Genomic DNA, 19,512 nt, shown 5'->3' with positions numbered 1-19,512 from the left:
AAAGAGGATTTTTTATTCATTACAAAATTGGCCCCGGAAAGGAAATTTATTGTAAGATAATTTGTCCATTTTTCTCCAATGCTTTCCCATCATAAAAACGAGAGGGGGATCCATTTCGCCCTAACGCATCTTTTAACGGGACTCGGTTCACCCAGAGTGAGAAAATAATTTTATACATATTTTTTTAATTTATTCCAGATCAAAAGGTTTATTATTTTCAATAAAAAATATCAATGATAAAAAAATGAGAAAATAATACGTTACCCAGAGCTCTCTCTGAACAAAAGGGTTGTAGTTGTGAATGATTGATTAAATCAATCAAACAAGTAATCAAATTTTACTACAATACATGATTTTTTTTAAACAAAACTTGTAAAACTAAACTGTCGCTACAACCAAATACATTGTACTGATTTGTGTCGTAAAAATAAAATAAAATATTCATTTTTTACATACAAAAATTGTTAAGTGATATCAAATGTAATACGCCATTGTCGGAACGTTAAACAAGTAGTTTGTTGGCTAATTGCTATTGCTAATTTTTTAGGTTTTAAAAATAAACTACACAACATAATGAGTAGGTTTATATCTAAATTATTTCTTCTAGAAAGAAATATTTATTTATTATATCTATTTTAGTCTTTAATGGCATACAGAGGAAGGTGGATTTTTATATTTCATATAATCTTAGTAATTTACGATATTTAGTTTACAAGTATTTAATTACAATAAATATTTCTTTTTTGATTTATGTAGAAAACATTTCCATGTGGTTTTTTTTAAATAAAAAAGTAAATATATTACCTAGTTACATTAAGTTTATTTATATTGTATTCAGAAATCGTGAGATGCGGTCTGGTGTGATGTAGGTTTTAGAAAAACCTTTTCTTTATCGTGCCAACGTTTCGATCTTTATTGAGATCATCTTCAGGGCTCAAACTGTTTGTCTTCTGTGTAATTGTAACATTGGGCACTCTCAACACGACACGCAAGAATGGCATATATATATATATATATATATATATAGAGAGAGAGAGAGAGAGAGAGAGAGAGAGAGAGAGAGTAAAAAGTACAATTTATTGATATGTGTTGCCCGTCCTTTTAGCAGATAATTTGTATTATTTAGGTAGATTGTTTATTGTCTACTTTACTAAGCATCTCGTTGTAAAACTTAACGTCATCGTTTTTGCAATAAATGCATCTTAGGTACACAACTTTGCTTATGTAATCACTAATGTTGCATTTAGGTAAGTACAATGCAATCCGCAGATTCCACTACATTGTGATTCGATTGAACATTCTTCCCGCATTCATTTTTGTTGCTGGTCTATTGCCCTATGTTAGGGGAATTCACGATCTTTGTGTTAACCGTGTTAACTCTGTTAGGTCGCGTTAGACCAGAAAAATGATGACATAGACTTGTAAGAATCGGCTAGTTGACATTGCTCGATGTAACAGGGTAGCGCCAATGTTAGATGATAAGTCGAAAATGTAGTCACATTGCTAGCCGTTAGGGCGTAGGTAACCAACATGCCAGCCATGAATCAAGAGCTGTTTTTTGTTTACATGTTTATTATTATTCTTAAATACGCATAAATTAAAGCAGACCAATACATTTCTTTTGGTAATTTCTGACCTGTCCTTATATTCTCATTCATAGTAGGTACATCCCCTATCCTATAAAGTAGTAGGCTGTTAGACGTTCGGGTACAAGTTAGGTATGTCGGCACGAATTGACGCGTTAAGTACTTTTCGAGTGCGTAGCATTTTGATTAATTTCCCTTTTTTATTAACTTCTGGCATCTTACAATTTAACACAAAATAAAACCTAAACAAGCCTTCAAGGTCTGTTATAGCGTTCTTTTTGGTTCTACCAGTCGCGAAACGCACCACTGCGGAAAATTATTAACATTTAACATGCTAAGAAAAGAAGGGGGCGGGCGTTCACAATATTACTGGGCATTTCTCTATTGGAGTTAACACGAGTTAACATCTAACAAATATCGTGAATACCCCTATTGTTTAGAAGTAGATTCGGCTTAGCTAGCGAAATTTCATACTTATTGCATCAGTTGATTAGAATTATTTATATCTTTAATATATCTTTAATAGCTTTAATTTAATATATCTTTAGCATTTAATATATCTTTCCTTCTGCAGCCATCTTGATTCACCTGTTATTATGTTAGACCCGCGCCGAGAAATATCGAGTACTCTGGAGGAGTGAATGTGGCCAGACTTCTATTTTTCTATCGAGTGTTGTGTTTGTGTTAATTTATTGTAATGAATGTAATTTCTTAGCGTGAAAGGAAGGGGTTGCTTATAACCCCGCCCCGAGGAATATCAAGTNATATATTGTATGTTTTGTAAAACATGTATTTCTATTCTGCATTTGACAACCTGAGGTTCAAACGAGAGATTAGCATTCTAGGATATAAACGTAGTATATATTTGCAATCAGAAAGTCAATAACCAGATCGAGACGCTCAAATGGCTGCAGTTTAAAACAAAGTACTTTATTTATGCTAGATACATTCCCAGCCATAACAAGTGAACAATTGCCCAGGCCTAATATCTAACAGTTCGTTATTTTGGTCTTACCCATTTCAAACTCTACTGTCTTTAGTAACATGCAGTTTGGTCGTTCCTGAACATTTTGTTCTGTCCATCCTCTCTGTTTTGGTCTCCTAAACGTGTGTCGGTTTTTCCATTTTCAGTGGCAGCTTTTAACCAAAATTATTATTCAAAACTCAGATGTCGAGAAACCGAAACGCATCTGACATACAATATCAGCAAAGATTGGCAAATCGAATGACACTTTCCCTCTGGTTTACTTACAAAACTTACAGCTTATCTTTCAACAAGCAAGTGTGTATTACCTGATCTTATATGTATGTTCTTTTAATAACCAAGACAAGGTGTACTGTTTGCTTCTGCATTCTTAGTTATTCATTTAATCCAAATTTATGTTAATGCGAACAGAGGTCGGTTCCAAATGAGGACTTATTACTCCACTATCATTTTTGTGTAGTGGATATTCGTTTTGTTATTCTAATAACCTTTATTTTGGTGATTATTTAGGTTATTTGATGGGGGCAAGTTGGGCTAATATCTTTTATTTCATACTCAATACTTTACTTCATAATTCAATGAACTGGTTAAGTGATGGATAATTTATTTTCTTACCTTTGTCCTTAACGTTGTTGAGATTCTTTTCAACCACCCGTCCAAAGAAGTCCTTCGCTTTCTGCAAAAACATGATAAAGTTGAGACAGACGTTATGAAAGTGCTGTATAAATGATGTAAGACAATTCAATTAATAAATAAATAATTTCACAGGAAATTGAAAGAGGGGAAGAAAGGGTAGTCGAAGGATAAGAGTCGGGGCGGGGGCCGACAATAAGGTGGCGTTTCAAAAACCCCATCAGTGCCGCCATATTACCTTGTTTGACAATTTGCCTTGAGGGTTCCACCCCCGCCGCTCTGGTGTATACAGCCATTGTGTGTCGAGTATAATGAGAACCCCCAACCCCTTCACGGAGCCAACCGCCCCGACAACAGAATGAAAATTGTGTAAATAAAACGGGCGGTTTGCTCCGGAATAACACACGGGAGAGGAAACTAATTTACATTTATATAAGGGCCTCTCCGGCCACCTTTTATTCCCTTTTCTTCCTTAGGACAAGTTCCGTGACAGCATTAGCATTACTTTACCCGAATGGCAGATAAGAAATCCACAAATATGTAGTAAGGACGGTACGAATACAAATCCGGTACAAATTATTCGAGGCAATTGAAATGATGGCAAACAAATGAAATTAGCACGTAAAGGAAAAAAGGGACGATTTTTCCTTATGGTAACTTTTCAAATTTGAGTCTGTCATAGTGCAGATACGGCGAACTAAGTGTCTTGGATGGAGCGACGGAAACCTATGGAAGAAAACTAACGCGCTCATAAAAAACATAAGGGGCATACCACCTCGGCTAATACAATAGAATGTTGGATTCAACGCATCTGGAAAAATCTTAACTTTTTGCTGATTTGCACGAAGAACAACTTATTCATAATCCAATCGCATTGAATTCAATGGACACATATTAACATATACTGGATAAGATCGCGGAACCTCGTAAGACCTCCATATCCATGATCGTTTTCACTCCTGGCGAAATAAAAATCGCCGTAAATAGATCAACAACTAAGAAGGCTCAAGTCCAGATCATATTAAGCAACCACTCCTTCAAAGGCATCATGATCAAAAAACCAGGCGAAAGAAGAGACGAACCAGCAAGCTGTCGCCCTATAAGCCTTTTTATCTTTTTTTATTTTTGAAAATTCTTGAGATGCTACCCAAGGCAATATGGATTCAGAGCTAACTCCTGCATTGACCAACTACAAAGCATAATCGATGCTATTCTTAACGTACAAAGAAAAAAGTAAGCCTGGGTGTATTTATTGAAACGGAAAAGGCGTTTTATAAGGTGGTTCTATTAGGTTTTTGAAGCCTTGCAGAACAGTGTGAAGCCCTTCCTAAGTTACCCACTACGAACTGCTGAAGTCGTACTTAGAAGGGCGCATATACACAGTTAAATGCGCAAAAGCTTTACCGACGTCAAAACTAATAAAATCAGGAGTAGCCCAAGGCTGCGTCATTGGACCACTTCTGTATCTAAGGATCAATATCAACGATATCCGGAAGTCAGACTACGTTAGACAGGGGAAATTTGCCGATAATGCCAGGCTGGGCATATAAGAATCCACAGAAATGCCCAAAAAGAAGTGCAAAGGTTTATCGATGTGAATGGGGCTCGCGCTAAAGAATGAAAATGAATCCAAGAAAGAAAAAATCGGAGATATTTACTTACCGAAGGACTATAAGCTGTCTGCAAGTAACGGTAAACTGAATAAGACTTCAAGATGACCCGTGAAGTCCTTTGGATTACATCTAGATTCAAGGCTAAACTGGACTAACCATACCATATTGAAAAGAATAAAAGCTCAATATATTCGTTGATCATCGATCTCTTTATATCTATATGCATAAAGAGGCATATACCTCAGGCTCGTAAAATTTAGTACTACTCGTGCAGTCTACAGGGCTCAACACATCAATGAAATTCAAGTAGCACAAAGCAAAGTGTGAAAACAATCACTGGAGCCCCATGGTACGTTAGATATAATACACTGCGTAATGATCCCACAGTAGTCGAAATTGTTAAGCACTCCACGAGAAAGCGTCTTAGATTAAAATCAAAGAGACCGCAAGATTTGCTCCAGGAATGATTCTCAAATTATTGTTTTCTAAATGTCGAAAGTATAACAAAAGTAATAGACAAATAGTGATAAACACTAGTGTGATTAGATTACCTAAATTAGTGTTATGTGTAACTGTAAAATATTTCTACGTATACTAAAATAAAAAATGCATAAAATATGGGCTGGTGCAAAATTAATGCAGGTTTTGAAAATTTGTTTCATTTTCGCAGGTTCATGTCATGTAAACAAAGCCAAAATCTCAGATCTAATGTTTTGATTACAATAAATAGTTTTAACTGTTATCTTTTATGCAAAACATTTTATTTTATGTGTGGTGTTTAGTGACCGTTAGTCAATGATTATTCGGAGATGTCATGTAATCTATTTGATTCTCGGCGACAAATGAAATGGCCACGGAGAGCTTTAGTGAAGTATACTTCATTTTAACGTATTAAAAGGTGGGGAAAATTCAAAAGGTGGGGTTGAGATGGGAAGTTTGTGTCACGATAGCTCAAGTGGTACAGCAGCGGCGTGGGTTCGAATCCAGCTCGTGACACTACTGACTTTTATATCCCAACTAAAAACCTTAATTAATTGAAAGATATTAATTGGTCAAGCGGACCACGAAAACTAGTGAGTTTCGATCTTTATTGAGATCATCTTCAGGGCCTGGGATTTAAAAACATTGTTTAAATTTTACAAATACATGTAATTTGTGAAAAAATGAATTTATACAATGCTAGAAATTTTACATTTAAAAAAATAAATAAATATAGTTTATACAATGCTAGAAAATTTTAGATTAAAAAAAATTATACAATGCTAGAAAATTTTAGATTAAAAAAATAAAAAGATCGAAATGTTGGCACGATAATGAAAATGTTTTTCTCAAAACCAACGTCACACCAGACCGCATCTCACTTTTATTTATGTAGACTTTTATAAGAGTGAGGACCTGCGAAATGAAATATGTCCAACTAGATTTTCGTCAAATTGATTTGTACGAATTTAAACTTGGGCGAAGTGCGGCCCAAACCGCGCGTAACATCAATACAGTTGGGAGGTAGGGAAGCATTAGCATTCCATCTCCACTAACTAGCCGAAGCCTAAAGAAACCGGCGCTTTGAAATTTGTACGTCACTTCCGTTGCGACACCAAAATGATCCATTTCTCGATCGAATCATCACGAACAGCGATTAGAAGTGGATTCTGCACAATAACAGAAGGCGTACAGATCAATGGTTGGACAAGGATGAAGCGCTAAAACACTTCTCGACACCAAATCTGCACCCAAAAAGGTTATGGTGACTGTTTGGTGATGTACTGCCGAGGTTGTTCCCTACAATTTCTTGAATTATGGTGAAACCATCACAGCAGAGAAATATTGCCAAGAAATTGACAAAATGCACGGGAAGCTGCAACGTCTTTGACTAGCATTGGTAAACCGTAAGGGGCCGATTCTTCTTCACTATATTGCCGGGGCACATTTCGTACAATGCCAACCCTGCGCACCCTCCATATTCGCCCGACCTCTCGCCTACAGACTTCCATTTTTAGGCATGATTCCTTGAGGGTTAAAAGTTTTAGAGAACGCGGTGAAGCCGCAAACGCCTTCCAAGACTTAATTGTGAGTCGAAATAAAGATTTTTATATAAGCGGAATAAAAGAGCATATTAAACGTAGGCAAAGAATAAATTTTGAATAAATTTTTTCTATTTTATAAAAATTGAAATTAGTTTGGATTGCCTTTTCAAACCTGCATTATTTTTGCCACGGCCCAACATATTCCGCAATGTTTATGTGTGGAAGTAACATGGTAGTTTGGAATGCTTTAAAACACACCTAGAATGCAACCCCGCCATCACACGTCGATAATGTAACAGGAGGTGGATTGTAAAATAGACGAAGGGCATTCCGCGGAGTGCTTACCGGGTTGTGTGGGGCTTAAATTGCCTCCGGTGCTTAATGTAATGGGTGGGGCGAACCTTGAAGCACTGTGCAATAAATAGAGCGTAAAAGGGGATTAATAACGACGGCAGGACTCCAAGCTCTGTCTTAATTCTCCTACACCTCCTCTGAATAGCGGAAAAGCCGAGACAATGAGTGCCTCGATTAACGGAGTTTTACGCACAAATCAAAAACAAATTCCCGCCCAACACCTGGTCCTTCTCCTGAAGAAGGGCTCAAGTTTGCGCCGAGACCACTTCCAAGAGATTTACGCCATGAGGCTCCAGATGTCCTTTACGAAACTCCAAGTAACAAATTGGCCGTTGAAAAGAAAAGTCGGAGGAAATGCGAGATATGCAGTAATTCTTCCCTTAGGTGTAGGGAGCCTTCCTCAGAAGAGAGGATTTATGAGATAAGGCAAACTTTATCAACTGTTCTCAGTTCTGATGAGCTCGGTTTCATCTCTGTCCTCCCTTCCCGGAACAATTTAATCACAATTCCATTCTTTCTAATCTGTAATCTGGTATTAGAAATAGATAGCAAATTATTCCAAGAAAGGACAATAATGAGTTAAAGTGGATTCAACCAATATATACAAACAGCTAGACCAGATGGTAAACGACCTTTACTCCCTACATCAATATCTTTTCATATCACTAATAGTAGTTATCACTTTAGAAACTAATACTTTTTGTGCTTATTTTTGTCATGTTATTTTATAATTATTTACCATTCCTATCATTTAAAATTTGATTACAGGTATTTTGACGTCACAAAATTTTGTCGTTGAATTTCACACCTCCAGAATGACAAAAAAGTTCTTAACCGCCATGGTCCGATTCTCAAACCTTTCATAGATAACTAATTTTTTTCCAACTATCTACGGTTTTTCGTCATAAACCTACCTACCTACCTCTTAAATTATTGATTTTTGGGGAAATAAAAAAAAATTTAAAATTAAAATTAAAATTAAAAAAAAAAAACAGTCTTTATTCTGGGACGGTGTCCTCTTAGAATAATACAATGGTTTAACTGTATGGAAGTACCGCTAATTAACAATCAGTGAAAAATAGAACAGAATGAAAACAGCATAAAAACAAATAACTTCTTGGCGGGAAAAATGAAATGAAAATAAATGCATACAAATCAAATAAACCGACCAACAGGCTAAAAAATTAAAATAAAAATATTACAAATTTTGGTGGTGAGGATGCGACTTTCGGTCAGGTTTTTTGGTAGTAAGGATGAAGATTATTCCATGAATGCCAACGTTTCGATTTCTATTTATAAATCCTCTTTAGGGCTGCCTGGTACATTTTACATGGTTACATTTTACATTTAAAAAATTAATTTAACAGAATAACGTTTGATTAAAATTATACCAGTGTGAACTTAATGGCTGATAAACAGTTATCATCCTAGTCGAAATAAGTCTTAACAACATAAACAAACATTTTCTTTTTTTGACTACTCTTCGGTGTAAACGGTGATAAAACTATATTAGTTTTTTAAGAGGACTACAACTATAACTGTTTATCAACCCGTAAGTTCAAACTGGTATAATTTTAATCGTCTGTTAAATTAATGTAAATAATGTAAAATATAACCATGTATGTATAAGCAGCCCTGAAGATGATTTATAAATAGAAATCGAAACGTTGGCATTCATGGAATAATCTTCATCCTTACTACCAAAAAACCTGATCGAAAGTCCCAGCCTCACAACTTAAAGTTGAACGGTCATCAACTCAATAAAATTACAATTTTTATAAAAAATTTTAAGAAAACTAATCTGAAAAACTATGAAAAAGCATTGAAAAGAGCAAAATTAATGTAAATAATGTAAAATGTAACCATATGTATAAGCAGCCCTGAAGATGATTTATAAATAGAAATCGAAACGTTGGCATTCATGGAATAATCTTCATCCTTACTACCAAAAAACCTGACCGAAAGTCCCATCCTCACAACTTAAATTTGAAATGTCATCAACTCAACGAAATTACAATTTTTATAAAAATTTTATGAAAACTAATCTGAAAAACTATGAAAAAGGATTGAAAAGAGCATTAAATTTCGTTAAAAGAAAGAATCCCCCTACTAGAATATTCAATTTAATTTTTCGTAAAAAACAAGAACTAAATCTATCACAACTGCTAAATTTAAAATTATTGGAAAAAATTCACGGTAGAGCTTGATGAATTTCGTAAAAACTTCTTCGTTTAATAAGCTTTCTAGCAGTGTACGCTTTTCTTTAATTACAACGAACCTAATGGGAAAACACTGGTGACAGTTTGAAAAAGGGGGAGTTGGGTTAATAGAAGTTACTTTTAATATGTCCTTTTGTACTCTTCTACCATTTCAAATTTGATCACAGGTTTTTCACGTACGTTATACGGGTGTCAGGCTAATCACGTCACAAATTTTGCCAGTGGATTTCACACCTCTTGGGTGACAAAAAAGTTCTCACGGGTCATGTTCCGATTCTCAAACTTTCGCAGATATTCAAAATTTTATGTTTTCAACTTTTTGTCCTGGGAAAAATCATTTTCAAACTTTAACTTAATAAAACAAACCAATGCATCATGCAAGACTAGAATTTCCCTATTACCATTTTTAATTTTTATTGAAAGTTATAAAATAAAATAGTTTAAACAAAACGATATCACTTGAAATTTGAACGCAGCGGTGTCAAATGTATTTAAATAACTCCGTTAGTACTGTACATATTTATTTTTGTTTATTTATAATATATGGTATATGGCTGAGGCATAATATATAAATTACATAAACTGGTAACGTATAAACGAAAACGTGAGATATGAAAAAAAAAGACGGTAAAGAAAATTCGTCTCCTACAAATTATTGAGAAAAAAATCATTAATCATAGTAATTATAATTATTTATTATTTAAGTGTTTTAATGAAATAAAATCAGTTTTTATTAAATACAGAAATATTGGTCAAAATTATACACACAAAAAATATTAGTACCAAATTTTAGTTTAGAAAGTTTAAATTCAATAGAAAAATATGTGGTAAAAAACCACACAAAGTATGACAGTATGCATTTTTTTTATTTAAAGCATGAAGTCAACATTTTAAAATACTTAATTGATTTAAATAAATAAAAACGATCAACGAATACGCGTTTTTGTGTTTTTTAATCGAGTGGGTTGAGTAAGTTACCTTTACGCTTAGTTTAAGTAGAGTTAACTGCTGAACGTCCAAAAAAATATTTCATATAAATATAATCTTAATTCAAAGATGAAAAAAAATTTATGGGTCCGTCCGGGATTTGAACCCGGGACCTCTCGCACCCTAAGCGAGAATCATACCCCTAGACCAACGAACCGGTTGTGAAAAGGAGCACTTTCTCGCTTGATCACTGACAGACGATTGCCGCTGGGTTGATTCGGCCTGAATTTTTAATATTTATTATTTTTTAAGGTTTTGTAGATAATACAAAAAATATTAGGTGTTTAAAATGGCATCGAAACGCTCATTTTTTTCCGTATAAATGAATTACCTTCAATTATTTATACTGACCTGTGACGAGTTTTCCCAAGATAAATGGAACGTCAATTGAATTAAATAACACTATTGATAACAAAAAGCAAATGGATGGTAAACAAATTTAACAATTCCTTAAAAAATTGTTGAAAACAGTTGATAATTCTAATGAATGGCAGGATCTCTCTGGAAGGCCCTGATGCGTTGAGAATCAAGAATCCAATCTTGTTTTTAAAAAAATTAAATTAAAACTTATTTGAATTTCCAACAAATTTGAGTAAATTTTTCTAAGCTGTTTATTGTGATGATGATTCATTATTATTTATTATTTAAAGACCGTGAGATGCGGTCTGGTGTGACGTAGATTTTAGAAAAACATTTTCTTTATCGTGCCACGTTTCGATCTTTGTTGAGATCATCTTCAGGACGTGAGATTTACAAACATTGTTTACATATAACAATTACATTTTGGATGTGGAAAAGTGAATTTATATACTGTAAAATATATTTTTTATATATTCAATCAAAGTATTTCTACTCACTCAAAGTGTTTGTCTTCTGTGTAATTGTGCCATTTGTGTAGGTTTTGGCTTAAATTATACAAATACATAAGAATATGAATTTTTGAAATAGTGTACACATTATAGAAAGTTTTATGTTTAATCAAAGTATTTGTACACACGCAAATTGCGTGTTTTCTATGTAGTCGTGTCAGTGTTGTGTTTCGCGTTGTTTTTAATGTTTTTTGTACGTATGTTTTTCTAACATATGTTTTTTTAAATAATCAGTAATATTATAAATGTATTGTTAAATTGGCCAATTGATAACAATTTCGGACGAATAGATGAGACGTTATTTTGAGGTAAGATAAAATACTATTTAGAACCGTCAAAATTGCGATGGGAAGATGTGAGAGAGTGAAATACCTGAGAGAAAAAAATGCTTGCCGTGTGAATATTGACATTTTTACGAGAAAAAATGGCTAAAGTGAATTCTTGATTTATCTAATCGGAACCTTCTGATGAAGACTGTAAAAAAAATGTGGCTTCTATTGCGGTAACGCACTTTGGGATATAACAAGTGAAGAAATCGCGGAAAAGGAATAAATTGTCCTGTACTGAACAAAAGGAAAATACTCTAAAATAGAATGTTAAGTAAAAATCACTAGTTTTCGTGGTCCGCTTGATCAATTAAGTAAGGTTAAGTAAAACATCGTACATTGTTAAGTCTCCCAGTGCACTGACCAATTTTCCGATAAATAAGTTTTTATTAAACCAAGGCAACAAGATAGGTTTGTTATATTGGAAACGATTGCAGGTTTTCGACTATAAATATATTAAATATTGTTGATTTATTTAAAAAAAAGTCGCACGTGGATTGGCTACTATGAATGTTTTTTGATGCAGAGTTGATAGCAAGCAGAAACAAGAAAGTAAATTATAATTTAATTTTCCCGTAATTTTTAACCTATTCTAATGTCAAATTGATAAAAGATTGTGCCAAAGAATATGATAAAAGTGAAGAAAATAAGCCACCAAATATCAAACTATCTCAATATGAAAACCAAGAAGAGAAAGAAAACAAGTTACAGAAAACATGGTACAGCACAATTTTGTCATATTGTTAGTGATATTGTATTGATATACATTGGGTTTGTATTGATATATATTGATATACACATTTTTTGTTGGTCCATATCCTCGCTATGTGGAGTGATTTTTTTTCTCACGTGGTGGCAGTTACGTCCTGATGATTCAAATGAATTTGAGGCTTACAATAAAGGCTTCGCGGGAAGATATTCGCGAAATTCAAAACAAGTAACGGACCTGTTATTTACTTCATATTCACTATTGTGTGGCAAATTTTTCTTAAACATCAACTAATCTTTGATACAGACAATCTCAGTAAAAAACGAGCTACAAGGATTCAAAATTCCACTATAAAAAATTAAACGAGATAAACGATATAGAGGATAAATGAGCGTGATATATAAAGGGGTAACTAACTGAGTTACTCCGACGTAAATAAAAATAGTGTGGAAAGCTTGGTAGATGTTTTAAGAACTGATTTTCAAAATAAACTAAAATGAAGAGCACAACGGTCTGTCTTCCATGGTTTATACAAAGAACTGAATCTGGAATTAGGAGAAAATCACCATTATTTAAATAAAAATTATAATTTGAATATGATAAGTGTGATAATGAAAGCAAGAGGTCAGTTGCTGTCTCTTAATTACTCGGTCCACAGAAATGAGGAAGCGTACCGTTGTGCTTTGTGTAATTTAGGTGTGTATGAGGATGGCTTCCATTTTTTGGCGGTGTGCCCTATATTGAAGGAACTCAGACTTAGGTGGTTTGGCAAATTGTTTTTAGAAAAAATGAAGTAATTTCATATTTGAATGGGCAGAACTGGCACAGTCTCTACAATTGTTTTGTACTCCCTAAAATACAGAGCGTTCCTAATCGATCATTTCAATTATTAATAAAGTATTGTGTAAATTATGACTATTTGTATTAGTATTGTTAGTATTAGTATTCGTTTTATTAACATTATTAATATTATTCTATGTTTTTTTTCTTTTGGCAACTCGACAGACAGCCTGTGGGCTATTGTCTAGGATGTTTTATGTACTGAATATTTTTTGTAAAATAATTTTTATTGTAAATAAACATCATTATCTATCTATTTATATAAAGGGGTAAGAGCAATATAAGGGAAATAATAGCCACATATGTAAGTTGGCTCTTAAAAGCCTGTTTTGGCTTTCGGACCGGGTCATTAAGTGATTTAGGGCGGTCTTGAGGACATAAGAAAATGATGTTTTGAAAAGGACCTCCTATTGTCGGAGGGCGTAGCTATAATGGAAGAATAGAGGAAAGGGAACGGTAATGGGGCGAGACTGAGCATAGATCAGCATGTGAAAAGGAAGCGGGCCGAGAATGGTTCCGTAGCTCCATTCTACCTTGCGAAAGTTAGAATAAAATATTTTTGTTAACACTTATTAATTTTATATTCAATGGGACAAGACTAAAATATTGTACTAGAGATGGCGAGAAGCTGAAACACGTCTGTCAGATCAAACCAGTGAGGAAAGGTAGACATGGGCATCATCCCACAGTATAGTCTCAAAATTAGAGAAATCTCACAAGTTATTTTTTTATTTTCAATTTTTTACGAGGGCTCGAAACAACACAGGTTATATCAATCCTCGGCGTGCCGGTATTTTTGAACAAAAACCCATTTGTAAGTATGTCGGGTTCGAATGTAGGGCCGCTGGATTCGAACCCGTGACCTTTACCTTACAGTGATGAACGCCGTGTCAACGCCTAAACCGTTGCGGCCACCGACGCCCCCACAATCATTTAAAACAAATAATGTTCTCTGGTATCTGTTTAGAGTTTTATTTTGACAAGAGAGTTAGAATTAATTTTATAAAAGAAAATTAAAATTTTTATTGAATTATCTTGAAATTATGATGCTACAAAAATAAATAATATTGAAAATAATTATTCATCAATCAACTGTAGAGAATAAAAGCGTATTTCGTGTACAAATACCTTTCCGCCGTTCCAACGTTTAAAAGGGATGATGAAAATTTAAATTTGTCTCAAAGGTGATTAAAAATTAGAAGCCACTGTAGGATGTACTCTTATTTTTAAATAAAAGTACCTTTTTGGGTTTTACTTTAGGTATATTGTAGTCATTAAAATCTGAATTATGTCTGAACAGTCTTTATTTTTTTAAATGAAAATATTGTACTAACGTATAGATGAACGGTGAAGATAAATGTAGAATCCACTTTTCGAAAAGAGGTATGCATAAATTTCTCGTTTTCTAGTATGTCATAGGTCTGATTATACGGTTTTGTACGCAAGACACAATTAAATTATTTTCGTTTGTCAAACGAGTTTCAGAAGAACCCGATAAAATATCCATATAAGTCCGATAAAATATCTATTTTGAAGCTCTTCTTGGAAGAGAGAATAATAGTTCTGTAGTTAATTACAGGAGACATCACTTCTTGGATTAGTTGGATTAGCCTTCTGCCCATATATCTGTCCTGTGTATATATTTGTTTAAAATATTTCCGTATAATAAGGAATAATAACGTTTCATGAAAGCCTATTGACAGTCAGACAACTTCTTAAATGTACTTAAAAATTATTTGTATAAATCAAAATATATAATCACTGAAAGTTGTTTATTTTATTGGTGTGAAAAGTAAAAATATAAAATATAGTATTTTTTATTTATCACAACTATTTCAGCCTATTCTAATATCAAAAGTATACAGTTAGTTTCACTTCTGCCCTCCTCTATATTTTGTTTGTGTGATTTTGGGGAAAAAATCCGAGACACGTAAACTTTTTTGTCCAATTTCTCATGACCTACAAAATTTTTTCTAATCCTCCAGGATAACAATGAGGGCTTAACATTTCGAGCAAGATCATCACGTCATAGAAATTGAAGTTCGCCAAAAGAACTAAAACGAAACGAACTAACAGACGTTACAGATTGTGATCACCACTATTCGAAAGACTACAAAAGATATAAATCATGGTTCTCAAACTTACATACGTGGACTGGTTCGACCTCTGGGGGTTAGCTAAGCATTCCTACATCCAACGCATCCAAAAGTCCTAAGAAAATTGTTAACCATCCTTTTTGCGTATCTGACCCCCTAAACAGACCTTAATATTCCATTTGTTCCAGAAGTAGCGAAAGACTACAAAAATAGTCCATCATACCCTTTCCACACACCCCAATGCCTTGGACCATCAGTTGAAACTGACTTGGTGAACTACCATCCCGACTGAAACGCCGATGGCCACGTAGTGACGAAGAAAATTGAAAAATTCGTCATTATTTACTTCTTCTATACGAAGCTCACCACTGGGTAAGTTCTCATCACTTCTCATCACATGTTTTTCATGACAATTGTTCTGCTTTCACGGGGTTTTTCCAAAAAATTCCCCTCTAAAAATAGAGAGGAACGGATGTTAAACTCACCCTATATACTTATCGGGTTGTCCGGAAAATAATGCAGGATTTTAAGTTTTCATTAAAAAAAATCTATATAAAATATTCTGTTTACGTTTACAGGATTACTCATTTGTATGAATGTCAACACTTATTAATCCTCTTCCAAATGATATTGTTTGTTTACCTCTGTAGCATTCCGCTACTTGGAAATAATTCAGTCATCCTTATAATGTCAAAGCGAGAATTTCGTACGATTTTCTTTTACGAGTTTAAACTCGGCCGAAGCGGAGCCCAAACGGCTAGAAACATTAACCAAGTCTGGGGCGAGGGTTGTGTTAATGAGTGCACTGTGCAAAGGTGGTTTAAAAAATTTCGGGAGGGAGATTTCAGCCTTGAAGATGAAGAAGGTCGTGGAAGGCCTTCCTCTCTTAATGATGATGTTCTGCGATCAGTGGTGGAAGAAAACCCCAAAACAACTGTTCGAGAACTTGCAGAGCAACTCAAAGTCAGTAAAACGACCGTCGCTGACCACCTCAAGGCGATTGGAAAAGTGAAAAAACTCGAAAATTGGGTTCCACACTCATTAAACGATCGCCAAAAAAATCAGCGCTTTGATGTTTGTGCATCACTTCTTTGTCGAAACAAAAATGACCCATTTCTGGCCAGAATTGTTACATGTGACGAAAAGTGGATTCTCTACGATAACACTAGACGTTCTGGACAGTGGCTCGACAAAGGAGAAGCTCCAATACATTTTCCAAAGCCCCCAACTCATCAAAAAAAGGTAATGGTTACGGTATGGTGGGCTTCATTTGGTTTAATACACTACAGCTTCTTAAATCCTGGCGAAACCATCAATGCTGAATCATACTGTAACCAAATTAATACCATGCATCAGAAATTGGCAGTAATGAAGCCCTCTTTGGTCAATCGGAAAGGGCCCATTTTGTTGCATGACAACGCTCGACCACATGTGTCACGTGTAACGTCACAAAAATTATTGGAGCTTGGCTATGAAACTTTGCCTCACCCACCCTACTCTCCGGACCTCTCGCCTACTGACTACCATTTTTTTAGACACCTGGACCACTACTTACAACACATAATATTCAAAAATCAAACGGAACTGGAAAATGCATTTATTGACTTTATCAATTCTAAAAATTCTGAATTCTACTCAGACGGAATTAATAAGTTACCAACACGTTGGGAGAAATGTATTGAGAGTATGGGAAATTATTTTGATTAAAGAACATTGCTTTAAAGTAACTAGTTTCTTTTTTTTTGTTTAATACCAAAATCCTGCATTATTTTCCGGACAACCCAATAAATAAATCGCTATACAAATATATCACATACATTAGCTTAAGCAACAAAAGTATATAAATTAAATAATTCTCAATTTTAAATAGGCTTAGATTATTGAAAATGATGGTTTTTTTGGTTTTTTTTGCTGTTTGGAAACTTAATAATTTTATGCAGTTTATCAATGTGATAGTTATATTTCAGCGGCCAAAGTGAGTCTTTGAGAATAATGGAAAGACGTTTAATGGGAATCTATAACCATGAACGACAAATATGTATTTACAGGAGGAAAAAAAACGATTATGCCCAGTAATATAAACCCCATTTCCTAAGTGCCCTTTCTGGATAAGTCATTTATTTTATGTCGAGAACGCCTCGCTTTACCACATAACGACTTATGAATAGGCGGCCGCCTCTTGGGCTCCGGAAAAAAATCAACACTGGCCCTGATGATGACTCTTATTGTCCCCAGGGCTAAAAGCATATTTTCCCCGGGTCGGGATCACTAAATCAGGCTCGGATCATTAATTGCGGGCGACCGGGATGAGTCGGCCATGGGAAGTGGACCGGGGGGGTAAAAATTCGTTTGTCACCCAGTGAATAGACTCGGCTTAAATCCTTCCTCCTCTCATCACTGCCTTCCTGTCCCACCCTCCCAATCACCCCTTGGTTTGCATCTTCGGTATCTAATGGGAATTTTAAAAGGAGATTTGATTTTTTAAAAATATGAAACAAAAACTAACGATAAAAAGGGCAAATTCGGAAGGATAAATTTATGATACGACAGTCCATTTTCTAAAAGCACGCTTGCATAAATAACAAAAATTGTTATAGAGGTTTTATTACAGAAACGAAAGAACTTCATGGATTATCCGCAATGAACATTAATACATTTTTAATTAAGATTTCTAGTTTCATCGTACTTAAGTAAACTTCCAACTCTGGAAGTTAGTATTATTCAGAAACAGCATAAAATAACCAATGTCAATGGTAAATGTGAATAAAAATTAAGAGTGGCTAAACTCAAGATGTTCAGCAGTGGACATCACAAGATCCAAAACCCCTAATGAACTCGATATTCTTTATTACCAGTCCATACATTGTCAATATGTTTGGAGATTAGCTGAAGCGGTTGATCCGAGGACAAACACCAGGAAGTCAAGTTTTCCCACATTATCCACTAGACAAGCATTGGAATATTAGCCTAGTGCTGCACAAATATCCCTCCGAATTATCTCCGATGCGTTAGTTGAAAGTGTAACGCATTCATAAAGTTTTTAAAGAAACCAGGATCTGTTTTAACAGCCATGGATTTGTACCTCGGATAAGACCATTATTATTACAATGTTATGTAAGCGACTGGAATTGCCAGATATTCAACACGCACCAGGAAGCCATCGGGTGAATTGAGAGTTTCAGCATTCACTAAATCGGCACGAAGATAGTTTCGAAGGACTACAGGTGAATTATCATCCCAAGAGTAGCTAATATAATGTTCCGTTATAAAAACAACCATGTTTGCTAAAACTATAATATATTCAGCAGTGGACATCACAACGCCATGCATTCTGGATCCAACAGCCCCGACCAGTATACCAGCCTCCTCCAGAGTACTGATTACATTCGACAACATGTTTTGAGAGCAGCTGAAGCGATTGATCCCCGAACGAGCACCAGAAAAGGTACAGGTTAATATAAATTTCACACATCACTGTAAATCAAGATAAATGAGGGATTGGACTAGGAGCCAAGAGCTCCAGAAGCCTCCCTCACGAATTATCGGGAATAGATTGAAAGTGTATTTAGTTACAACCCTTAACGATTTCTGTTTTAAGTTTTAAAAAAAATGTTGACCTATTGGTAATAAAATTACGTTATTAAAGGGAAAGTTTTGATTCATTTTTGTTTGTTTTACATAATAATTTATATAGTTCATCGCTGTCTGAGAATGAAGATGCATTTGGATATATAAAATATAATATTTTAGTATTATATAATATTTTGAGAGAGAGAGAGAGAGAGAGAGAGACAGCGAGACAGAGAGACAGACAGACAGAGAGACAGACAGACAGAGAGAGAGCGAGAGAGAGAGAAAGAGAGAGAGAGAAAGAGAGAGAGAGAGAGAGAGAGAGAGAGACCGAGAGTAAAAGAAAAAGCCACAATACAAAAAAAACAACTAAAAATTGAGCTGAGCAATTACATACCATCTATATGTCCACGCATTTACAAAAATCAATAATTACCATATTTAAAATAATCTTGAAAATTATTTAGAATTACAATTAACTATTTGGTTGAGATGAAAAAATCAATGTCACGAGCGGGATTCGAACCTGCGACCTTCGGCTCAATACTCCTCTGCGCTAACCACTTGAGCTATTGTGACCGTTTGAACAGCGGCGTACTGAGCTCGTGGGTTCGAATCCCGCTCGTGACACTGACTTTTTCATCTCAACCAAGACCTTAGATAAAAAGAATAATTAATTGAAATAAATAATATGGTCAATT

At 34.6% G+C, this 19,512-nt stretch overlaps 1 protein-coding gene and 1 non-coding gene across 2 annotated transcripts in view; both read right to left on the bottom strand.

The window, feature by feature from the left end:
- The window catches only part of LOC106662133 (chromosome transmission fidelity protein 18 homolog), a 59,382-nt gene that overhangs the window by 12,280 nt on the left and 27,590 nt on the right, over positions 1-19,512 (bottom strand). Inside the window, exon 18 of the mRNA XM_014385953.2 lies at positions 3,187-3,247. Coding sequence (XP_014241439.1) covers positions 3,187-3,247 — 61 coding nt within the window. The remainder of the gene's footprint in view (positions 1-3,186; positions 3,248-19,512) is intronic.
- On the bottom strand, positions 10,487-10,558 carry Trnap-agg. Its single transcript has one exon. It is a non-coding gene; the product is annotated as a tRNA-Pro (tRNA).

This window comes from Cimex lectularius, unplaced genomic scaffold (genome assembly GCF_000648675.2).
Source record: "Cimex lectularius strain Harlan isolate CLEC.00 unplaced genomic scaffold, Clec_2.1 scaffold106, whole genome shotgun sequence".
Taxonomy (NCBI): Eukaryota; Metazoa; Arthropoda; class Insecta; order Hemiptera; family Cimicidae; genus Cimex; species Cimex lectularius.
This window is presented reverse-complemented; position numbering and strand designations above follow the sequence as displayed.